This window comes from Gekko japonicus, unplaced genomic scaffold (genome assembly GCF_001447785.1).
Source record: "Gekko japonicus isolate JY-2015 unplaced genomic scaffold, Gekko_japonicus_V1.1 scaffold1818, whole genome shotgun sequence".
NCBI classification, from domain to species: Eukaryota; Metazoa; Chordata; class Lepidosauria; order Squamata; family Gekkonidae; genus Gekko; species Gekko japonicus.
In genome coordinates this window covers 164,830-176,685 of record NW_015175414.1, presented here as the reverse complement: position 1 = coordinate 176,685, position 11,856 = coordinate 164,830, and the positions used below count along the sequence as shown (strand labels likewise).

The window sequence follows — 11,856 nt, the reverse complement described above, 5'->3', positions numbered from 1 at the left end:
AGCAGCAGGAAAAGTGGACAGATTTGGTCACATATATATATACTTCTAATGAAACACTGCCTAGTTATTTCTTTGGTGCAGTATGTCTTTAATGTAAAAGTAAATAGTGGCATAATCTTCACAAAAGAGTTAAGAGTGTTAAGCTTACCAATGAGAGCCCCAATGGTTCTACTTTCAACACTATAATATGCACAAGCAGGACTCCACAAGAAATTTATGGGGAATGGACGTTCCCTCCACCTTTGTTTCCTCGCATCTCCTCCTACTTCTATGCCTCTCACTCTTTCTCCATCCTGCCACCCTGTCTCTTACTATTTTCCCCATGCCTGTCATACTCTCTGCCCCCTAACCCATCACTCTCTTTCTGCCCCCAACCTCATCATTCTCGCTCTTCTTTCTGCCCCCACCACATCACACTCCGTCTTCCCCACCTCATCCCTCATTCTCTCTACCCCCTACCTCATAAATCTCTCTCTTTCTACCTTTCCACCCCAGCATTCTGTTTTTCTCTGTTTGCCTCTGTCTGCCCCCCCCCGTCAACGCCCTCTCCCCACATCACCGTTCCCAGAGGATCGCCCAGCAGCAGTTGCTGCCAGGCTCTGCCACCATTGCAGCAGCACCCCACAGGGCCTATCAAAGGTAAGTGCATTGTCTGCATGTGCACAGACGATGCTTTTTTATTTGGGGGAGAATTTAAGCCCCTCAATTTTTTTTTAATGTCAGATTTTTCTGCAAACCTAGGGGGTCCCCCAAGTTTGCAGAAACATCTGTTTAGTGCAAGTGTGGCCCAAATCAGCAGATTTAGATATCCACAGATAAGGGCTCACTTGCGAAATAGTATATCAATTACTGATGGTCACATATTCTCAGCATAAGTTTCTGAAAGCATATATCCACAGTTTTAAAAAAGGTAGTAATTTAAGAGTGGTAAAAAGAACATGCAAGTATCTAGAAGTCCATCAAGACATCTAATTTTGGCAGTCCATTTACAAGGATAGGAACCCCAGTGAGAGATAACACATGGTAAGGATGCATCAGGTACCTGAACGAGGTAAGCTCTGCCACTTCACTGGGTAGGTGCATGGTCAATCCAGCACAGGTTGAGGTTATATCCTCTGAAGCTGCTACACAGTAGGGCTTCCCCAAGCTCACAGTTCTATTCAAAGAAATTCATAACTTTATATGGAGGTCCTAACTTGCAAAGGAAGTGTATGTGTGTGGATCCAGCACTGCATTTCCATTGGCACAAATACTTCTGCCTGTGGAGTACAGCTCCTAAAATCCTGCTCCTGGGGAAGAAGGAATTCTGCACCATGAGCAGAATTTCAGAGGCTATTGGGAGGGAGAGCCAAGGCTATACTCTGAGGTGGAAGTCATTGAGCCTGTGGGAATGTGCTATTGATTCAGCATTAACTTCCCTTAGAAAAATCCAAACACATGGAAGACTGTTGACATGCTATGCTTACATAAAGGACTGTGTACATTGTATAATATACCTTGGATGTGTTTGTGCACTCTATTTCAACAGAATGAACTATCTTCAATGGACGTCATTAGGACATCAAAATTTCACTGTCACGTGCCAGAGCATCACTTGCTAGTTCCATATCAGATTGAGGCAAATCTGATTCAGAACTATTTTATCAATGCTCTTTCAATAAAGAATAGTTTTACTGGTGAGTTTATGGTCAAGGGCAGTTTAGTGCACTCCCCCAATTTCACAAATTGTGCTTGTAATTGATTCTCAAGATCTAGTGTGCTTCAGGAGATAAACAAAACTTAGCAGTGAAATGAAGTGTTAGTTTTAGGTAACAATCTTTAGAAATTCAATTTTTCCATTAAAAAAAAATCACTGGAAAATTTCTGCCCCACATCTCTGCTCGAGCCTCCATATTCAATGTTATGTTTGAGAAAATTCAAGAAGTCCATCATATGCCACATGACACAGCAGACTGAAAGAGGAAAAGCAAAAAAATGAAGAGGACATTATTTGTCCCCAGCAATGCTGATCAATACCAACATTACTCAGCTTCTAAGAAGTTGGATTTGCACTATTCACAGGTCAGTAGCTCCTCCAGATCATTTGTATTGGTACAGTAAGGATGTAAGCCAAGTGATTTACAGAGCAATCCTGCGAGGCCCCCAAATCAGAACAGGAACCTGACTGACTCCTATGTTTACGTAACTTGGAGTTACATGTCCAGTGAGGAGGAGATAGGGCTGAGCGATGGGGAGGTGAACTAAGGTGGCCAGGCTCCCAGGCTGGAGGCTAAGGGAAGGTGAGGTGCCTCGGGGGGAGGGGGCAGGGTGCAAGAGCTTGGAGCCTGCCTGAAAGCTCCCTTGGGCTGACTGTTCTGTTTTTTCCCTGTGCCCAGGTCCCTATTCCCTGCCATTTACTGCTGATGTCATGGAGAAACGACACAAAATTACCAGGTCTGAAAACACAATACAAGATATTCTGCACCAATCATGTGTGCCCTGTTCAACACACAAACAAGTGAATCTACGTATGGCTAAGCAATCACAGCTACATTTATCCAAACCATCCTCTTATAGCTCTACTCGGAAAAGTCTTACCATAATTGTGAAGTGACACTGTTTGTTTCTTAAAACTGACCCTAATGAATGTTCAAAATAAATGGCTAGCCACAAAGTCTACCATTCTCTGCTAAAGACTGGCTTTGTCTTTCCCCTCACCTAGAAACATCAGCAATGGCAGATTACACTACAACATGGAGAAAAACAATTAATCTAACAAAGCATTCTGTTTATATGTGACATGAGTGTGCACAGGGACTGGTAAAACTGGCTCCTAGAAATCCATAGAATAAACTAACTTCTAGAATTACTCCAGAGAACAATTTTGGCAGGAGATATCTTCAGAAGTTCCTGAGGGCCATTCATAATCCCTCAAAAAGGCCTATAAACAGTACCATGCATAAATGTCATCACTAATTCAGATGTAAAACACAAAATGGAGGTTGTTAAGATGGGCACACATATGGTAAATTAATGAGTACATGCATCCCCTTTACTCTCCCATGGCATACTAAGGCGAAAGAGTCTCCAACTAGCTCCAATTAGCTGTGGATGATGGGCACACATATGGTTAATTAATGAGTACATGCATCCCCCTTACTCTCCCATGGCATACTAAGGCAAAAAAGTCTCCAACTAGCTCCAATTAGCTGTGGCATCTGTACATGGGTGCCTCAGTAAATGAAATTTTCTTGTAGCTGTGCTTGAAATAAACTAATCTAAGTTTATTAAGGCACCTGCTTTTGGATGTCATAACTAAATGGAGCCTTCAGTCTCAGCATGCTGGGCAAGAGGATGGAAGAAAGGCACAAGCCCAGCAGTTAACCAGGTACATGGCTGTTATGACTAAATGTAAATATAAATTGAGTCATAGCTAAATTAGTATGACTAAATACACTTGAAATATAACTAGGACACTGATTGTATTCTTAAGAGCTTTATGTGGTATTTTAAGAGTTTTAGTTGTAATTTAGACTCATCTTCGACAAAAACAACAATTACAAAAAACATAAGCACTGAGACACACCCAAATCTGTGAATAAGAATTTGGGCTAAAACAAGCAGAGCAGAGCCACATATGATGAATCTATAATTCCAAGCACTGCAGTTACAATATTAAAACAGGATAGGGACGAAAAGTTTGTAAGGCAGCTGTCTGGAGACTTCAACAGAAGCAAGGACCATTTGCAGGCAAAAACTAAGTTAAGAGGGTACATTTTTTGCAGTGAGGTGAGATTCCTGCTTCCCACCTCCCTTCATCCCTACAAGGACACATATACCTACTTTGAAATCCAGCACTGAGGCTTCAGATGCCTGCCACTTTTTATCTGCTCAAACATATTTGACACCTCTAGAAGAAAGCCCCTATTAAGATGCAACATACCATAGTTTATCACTAAGTGAATAAGCCTGGCAGGATCCTCTGGCTCACATATTTTTCTCTTGAACATGGCTCAGTAGTTCAAGACTTCCGCTCTCACACCAAGCCATTGTTTGTGTTTTCCATCTGAATCCCAAGTTTCAAGTTTGTTCTCTTCTCACCGGCATTAAATTAGTTTGGAATCTTGGTTTGGTGAAACAAAAGAACACCGTCTGTGCACCAGAGGTTGTTGTGAAAGTCTCTATGTGTACGGAATGGAGAGGAGAGGAAGGAGTACTTGAGCCTGAGGATCTCCTAGGCTTATCCACAGTCCCTCAATACTTATAACTCAGTAGGTAAAAGCATTTAGTGCTGACACAGTACCTCCATACATCACTGCCTTTAGAGAACATGGATGAGCGGATGACTTCAGGAGCCATCCAGGCATATGTCCCAGCTGCACTCATTTTGGTTGTCTTGTGCCATTCCCTGGCCAAACCGAAATCTGTGATCTTCAAGTTCTTGTTGCTCAGGTCTCCATTTTCCACCTTCTCAAGTATCAATACTAGAGCACAGAGAAATAATTTAATGTACGTATAGCAAAAATATAAATTTATGCCTAAGGAAAAATATTTACCCATCTTTTAAAATCTTGAGAAGAGTCAAATCTAGCCATGCATGCATATGAGTATAAAGATGCTCTCTGGATTTCCACTTGAGCTAGTTGGATCCCTACCAGCATCCCTAACAAACTACATACCAGGCTGAGTGGCAAAGCAGCCAATATTATTCATAGTAACCTTCAGGGCACAAAAACAGATGCTCTCATCCAAGAACAAAAGACTGGCACTGTATATTAAAACTGCAAGTTTACTGGCAACTTTTGTAACTCTACAGTAAAGTTTCTATAATTTAAAAATAAAAATTGTTAAAGTTAAAATTTAGATTTGTTATCACAAGCTAGTATTCAAGAAGACACTTGAAATGAATAGTATGAAAGCCAACATTCAGAAGACAAGTGATAACAGCAAATATTGACTTTGCAAGACATAGGATGAAATAGTTGATCACATGGTCAGTGCCTGCAGTAAAATTGCTCAAACTGACTATAAAGAACCTCACAATAGAACTGGGCTATGTTGCTCTAGAATCTTTGCAAGAAGTATGGTTTACCATCAGCCAGAAATGTATGGGAGCACAAACCAGACAAGATTATGGAGAATGATGAAACAAAGATACTTTGGGACTTCTGACTACAAATAGATAAACACCTGGAGCATAACACCTCTGATATCACAACTGTAGAAAAAAAATGAGAAATAGGGTTTGTATAATAGACACTGCAATTCCAGGAGACAGCAGAACGGAGAAGAAAGAAAAGAAGTTCATGAGATACCAAGACCTACGAATAGAGTTAGAGCACCTCCAGGAGAAAAAGGTTACCATTGTACCAGTTCTCACTGGAGCCCCTGGAATAGTGCCTCGAAGTCTCAAGAAACAGCTGGACACTCTGGGCACTGAGCAAATAACATCAGCTCAGGTCCAGATGACAGTGTTGCTTGGAACAGCAAGAATCCTGCAAAAATACCTTTGCAATTCCCAAGAACTTAGCTAGATCTCGAATTGCAGAACACCATCTACCAGTCAAATATCTGACTGTGACAATTCTTCATCATCAATAAATAATACAGAAAACTGTGTCTATTATTCTGCTTTGTTTTTGAAATAACATACTTTTTTCTGTCTACCTACTCAAAGAAATATTCTCCAGCCAATCAATTCTGGCAACTGCAATGAACATCTGAAGTACATAGGGCCCAGGCCACTTAAAGCTTTTTGTACTGAAATGTAGTGTCTTGAGTTGTACCCAAAAAGCTATATGAATCCACTGCAGTACTGATGTAATGTGTTCCTGGCAACACACTGTGTCAGAAGCGAGAATGTTTTTTTGCCGAGCTATGCACCAGATGCAACTTGAGAAGAATCATCATAGGCAACCTTATACAGATTGCAGCAGCCCAGCCTCAACCTTTACAAAAGGCATGAATGACAAGCCCATTAGGTACATATATGAAGAGAATGCTTAATTTTTAATCACAATTATAGCTGTTGACACAGAAAATCCAGGTTTGTTTATAAAGCACCTGTTCTGAAAGTTTTCATTTCTGAAATGCTAAAGGATTACAATTCCCTAACAAAGGTTGTAGGAATTGCTAATAATCTTGTTGTACTCATTTTAATCCTAAAACTCTTAAACACTGCATGTAACCATAACTGCCCATTGCATTGTATGAAAGAACTTAGCATAGCCATGAAATGCTAAGGTTAACCTTTTCAATGGAATTAAAATGTATTTAAATGTCCTCGTTTTCAATTCCTCACAGCATTTGTTTTCTTATTTTGAGTGTTCTGCATCATCTCCAGTATGACTTACTACAACAAAAAGTTGTTTAAACAAAGCAATTGGCAAGGTCAACAACTGCAGGTACACATACTTTCTCTGCTGTAGCTCTCAACTTGTGGAATGGCCTACCTGAGGAAGTCAGAAGGGCTCCCATACCACTGTCATTCTGAAAACTATATAAAATTGAGTTGTACAAGAGAACTTTTCTATAAAGGTAACAGGTCTATACCACAACAGAATACTTCCGGAAGACACTTCATAAAGGGAAAGAGACTGTAGATTATCCCACTAGGACATATTATCAGTTTGCTGCACGTTACCCAGTTGTCACTACAGTTGTTTTCTACTGATAACATACCATTTTTCTTCATTATACCCACATGCCTAATATACTATGCTCATTCAGATTTCAGTAATGCTAGAGCTAGTATATTGTTCACTAGATGTCTCCTCATACTGATGGTATTAAATTACACTATGCTCATTAGATCTCTTTTCATATGAAATGCTATTGACTTAGAGTTATGAGAAAGGCAGACCATACAACAAATAAATATAATGGTCCTCAGTTGTATAACCAGCTTTCCTCCCAGTCTCTGCACTCAGGTGAAAATATTTCAGTTTTACAACAATATTAAGTTTATTAACCTATTAGTACTATTAGGGTCAGATTCTGGTCAACAGATCGGTCGACATTAGTCAAATAAGCATTACTTGTTTTTCTTATACAAAGTTACTTTAAGCATCAACAGTTTTAGCGCTTACACTAATTAAAAGAACAAATGAGTTAACTTATAATGTGCTAAAATCAACATTAAACCTACCTTAAGTCTTTTGCTAAAGAAAGGCAGGTTAAAGAACTATCCTACATAAACACACACACACACACACACACACACACAACATTAACACAGAGTGAAAGCAAACCCAATTAGTAAAACACAAATATCAATTTTAAAGACAGTTAAGACACAGAGTGAAATCATGAGGGGGCCTGAAAACAAACAGTGAGCCAATTAAGTAGGGGTGTGAGAATCTGATTTTGCTACTAATCTAGCTGAGTTGTAATAAAAGCCAATATTATTAGGCTTTTATTTAGGCACAGCTTGGAGAAGCTGAGTTGGGCCACAGCTGCCACAGCAATGGTAGCAGTAGGACTCATCAAATGAACTCAGGCATTTAAAGGGACCACATCCCTTTACATGCCTTTTTTCTCCATTGGAAACTATGGAGGATGGGGGTAACTTCTTTGGGTACCCTTAGAACTGAACTCCCTGGTTTTTAAAACTTGGGGAGGGGGTTTTTGAGGAGAGGCACTAGCAGCTATGCTGCAAATTTGGTGCCTCTACTCAAGAAACAGGGCCCCCAGAGCCCCAGATACACCCAGATCAATTCTCCATTATAGCCTAAGGGAAATGGTCCCCATTGGTATAATGGAGCCGAGGGTATAATGGAGTGATCTCTCAGCAAGGCGTTTAAAGTTTAAATGCCTTCAGAGTTCACTCGCCCACCTAAACGTCTTCAAAGTGAACTCTCAGCAAGAGTTCAGAGTTCACTGCCATGGTGCGGAGGTGGTCCAATCTTTCTGAAATTGGGGGGGGGGAGGCACCAGCAGCTATGTTGCAAATTTGGTGCCTCTACCTCAAAAAACACCCTCCCCCAGAAACCCCTGGACTGATTCTCCATTATAGCCAAATAACTTTGGGTTTCATTGGCTGGTGGTTCTCACAGTGCCTGGCCCTGCTCTTATATCCCCCTATAGCCCTCATGCTTGCACCACCTGATTTCCAGGAACAGTCATATATCCTAGAGGCAGACTTCTTCCTGGACACTAAGATAGTGAAAGTCACCTGTTTGAAGAATCCTTCCTCCATCATCCCCTCAATGTGGTTATATTGAGCCACTATGGATTTGAATGAACTGTTAGGCCTAGGTTTGAGAAGACAGGCAGTCTCCACAGAGGTTGTGTTGATGCAGCCTGGAGACTCAAGAACCAGCACCTCTGAGACCAAGCTTGGGCTATACAAATCTGTTATGCTTTTCCTGCTTGAGCTTGTTTATGACTTTGAGAATTAAAGGAACAGGAGGCAAGGCATAACGAAGTCCCAGTGGTCATGGTACTATGAGGGCATTTACTCCCTTTGTCTGAAAAAACAGGTACCTGGTGGAGAATCTCAGAGTCCTGCTAGGAGTAGACCAAATCATGGAATTAGAAGCTGAAACAGTGAATCGCTGACCTCCCATTCCTCTTGGTCCAGGTAACTGCAGCCTAGCCACCTGTAAGTTGAGGGATCCCCAAATGTATCTTCCCTCAACAAGTTTAGGTTAGTTTCTTCCAGTTACTCCAGCCTTTCCGTCTCTTGCTGCAGCTTGAGGAAACTGTTACTGTGGTGTAATGTGTCTTTAAGATCGCTTGGAGTTGTTATGTCCACCTGCAGGCCATTAGCAGAGTGGGTTTTATCAGTCCTCTATTTTGCTTGGAGAAAACACGTTGTGTTATCTGGTGATAGCTGGATTGAATAAACATTGTATTTTGGATTAAACCCTGCCTGAGATTGTGACTGAGATTTGTCCTGGACAGCGGACATTACAGTTACCCTCCCCCCCCAACAGTTCTCACGGGCTTCTGCTATTGTATACTCTGTCAAAATGATGGATCTGATCCCTGAAGATGCAAAGCCCCAGACTAATGCCCCTTGGTTCTGTGAGATGGATGCTGGGAAGGGTCTCTGACTGAAAGCAGTCTCCCTGGACATGCCCAACTGAGCAGTGAGCCCTCCCATCCTGTTAGGGTGACCTGGATATCTGTAGGGACTTGGGTGGGCTTGCCCCAGAAAGGTAGACTTCTCTTGTCTACCATGAGAGATCCTGCTACAACTTCCTGCTTATTGTTACTCTGAGGTGAGATTGATTTTTGGTGACAAAGAAACATCCACTCAAGGAATTGCCAAGTGTAGCCTCACCCATGGTACACTGTCAGTGGCAGAAATGTTTTGGGGCTAATAGTTCAGCTGGGCATGCCAACTGGACCTGCTCGACCATTTGCCTAATCCTCCATCCCTCCTCAGGTGGTCATAGCCCTGAACGGCCAGTGTCAGTTCCCAAAAGAAAACCTGAGGAAGCACCAGCGGGAGAGAAGGATGGAGAAACAGAGGTATGTTTCCATCAAATCTATGAATGCAACTAACCTTGCTGTAGAGTTTCGGAGATGGTTCTGAGAGTCTCCATTTCGAATTCTCTTTTCTTTTCTTATAATTTTTATTTTCTACATAAATCCTACAAACTACACACTAACTAAAATTACAGCTATACAACGACCATATAGGATAATAATTGATACTTTAAGTCAAAGCTTTTCTCTTATTCAAGTTAATAAAAATTATATTTTGTTATTTTGATGTGCAAAAAATTATCGTTATTAACAATGCAAGATTATATAATGTAATATAAACATTTCTTCTAAAGTTTAAGCTATTTTTTGCCTTTCCCTCCTCTCTTCTTGCTTTTGTTGTCTCGGGGTGGGGTTTGGGTACTGCCACTCCCAATTCTGATTCTGATTCTACTTCTGAGCTGCCATCTGCAGATGTTTCATGGCTTCCATTTCAAATGTTCTATATCTCATGAAGTTACTGAGAAACCTGAAATCCTAGAGGGCCCTCCCATCCCTGTTCTTTTTTGGCACTGTGAAAAGAATGGAGTAGACATCTGACCTTCTGTCCTGTGGAGGCACAGGATCCACAGCCCTGATCTCTGTCAGATGATCAACTGCATCTGAAGTTTGTTGCACCATATGGAGACTTTGGAAATTGGGGAGATCAGGAACCTGTCTCTCAGGGGATGAAAGAACTTGAGGGAACATCCATGAGCAACTGAGTCTAGCACACACTGATCTGATGTGGATTAAACTCAGGACTGGGCAAAGTTCTGGAGTTGCCCTCCCACTGAATCTGGAGAGAGACTTAAGAGTATGAAAGGACTGAGGTCAATATACTTTTGGTCTCATCTTCCTTTGTGATTGAGTAGAGCATGAACTTTTACTCTTTGTTTCCTCAAGAATCTCATCCATATTACCTCCAAAGAGTTTAACTAAGCCCTGCCTCCAGGGAGTGCTGTTAGGAGGATACCCAATCTTCAGTGTCCTCTCCTCTAGTGAAAAGACAACAACCTATGAGAAACAGAGGTATGTTTCCATCAAATCTATGAATGCAACTAACCTTGCTGTAGAGTTTCGGAGATGGTTCTGAGAGTCTCCATTTCGAATTCTCTTTTCTTTTCTTATAATTTTTATTTTCTACATAAATCCTACAAACTACACACTAACTAAAATTACAGCTATACAACGACCATATATGATAATAATTGATACTTTAAGTCAAAGCTTTTCTCTTATTCAAGTTAATAAAAATTATATTTTGTTATTTTGATATGCAAAAAATTATCGTTATTAACAATGCAAGATTATATAATGTAATATAAACATTTCTTCTAAAGTTTAAGCTATTTTTTGCCTTTCCCTCCTCTCTTCTTGCTTTTGTTGTCTCGGGGTGGTTTGGGTGCTGCCACTCCCAATTCTGATTCAGATTCTACTTCTGAGCTGCCATCTGCAGATGTTTCATGGCTTCCATTTCAAATGTTCTATATCTCATGAAGTTACTGAGAAACCTGAAATCCTAGAGGGCCCTCCCATCCCTGTTCTTTTTTGGCACTGTGAAAAAAGCACAGGAGGCACAGGATCCACAGCCCTGATCTCTGTCAGATGATCAACTGCATCTGAAGTTTGTTGCACCATTTGGAGACTTTGGAAATTGGGGAGATCAGGAACCTGTCTCTCAGGGGATGAAAGAACTTGAGGGAACATCCATGAGCAACTGAGTCTAGCACACACTGATCTGATGTGGATTAAACTCAGGACTGGGCAAAGTTCTGGAGTTGCCCTCCCACTGAATCTAGAGAGAGACTTAAGAGTATGAAAGGACTGAGGTCAATATACTTTTGGTCTCATCTTCCTTTGTGATTGAGTAGAGCATGAACTTTTACTCTTTGTTTCCTCAAGAATCTCATCCATATTACCTCCAAAGAGTTTAACTAAGCCCTGCCTCCAGGGATTGCTGTTAGGAGGGTACCCAATCTTCAGTGTCTCCTCTAGTGAAAAGACAACAACCTATGTTTTGGTCCAGAATGGGACGAGGTTATACATCAGAAGACTGTAAGGAAGATTATATATCACAAGACTGTAAAGACCAAAAGACCTACCAACCCTTTCAGGGTTTTTTTTTTAAAGTTTCATCTGATTCACCTTCTCTTGAATTCCTGTCACTGACAGATAGTGGGACCTGGGCTGGACAGCAAGAAGGCAGGAAGCAGAATGATAAGCTCTGACTATTTAATATGCACCAAACAATCTATGCTTAGGCAATTAATCTTAGGCAACTCATAGTCTCTTAATCTTATTTGCTTAGGCTAGCCCAATCTTGTCACACCTCAGAAACTAAGCCAGGTTGGCCCTGCTTAGTATTTGGAAAGGAGACCACTTAGGAAGTTCATGGTCATGACA

At 41.0% G+C, this 11,856-nt stretch overlaps 1 protein-coding gene across 1 annotated transcript in view; it reads right to left on the bottom strand.

Annotated features, from left to right (window-relative positions):
- The window catches only part of MAP3K9 (mitogen-activated protein kinase kinase kinase 9), a 52,433-nt gene that overhangs the window by 24,203 nt on the left and 16,374 nt on the right, over positions 1-11,856 (bottom strand). The window contains exon 3 of the mRNA XM_015425765.1: positions 4,283-4,463. Coding sequence (XP_015281251.1) covers positions 4,283-4,463 — 181 coding nt within the window. The remainder of the gene's footprint in view (positions 1-4,282; positions 4,464-11,856) is intronic.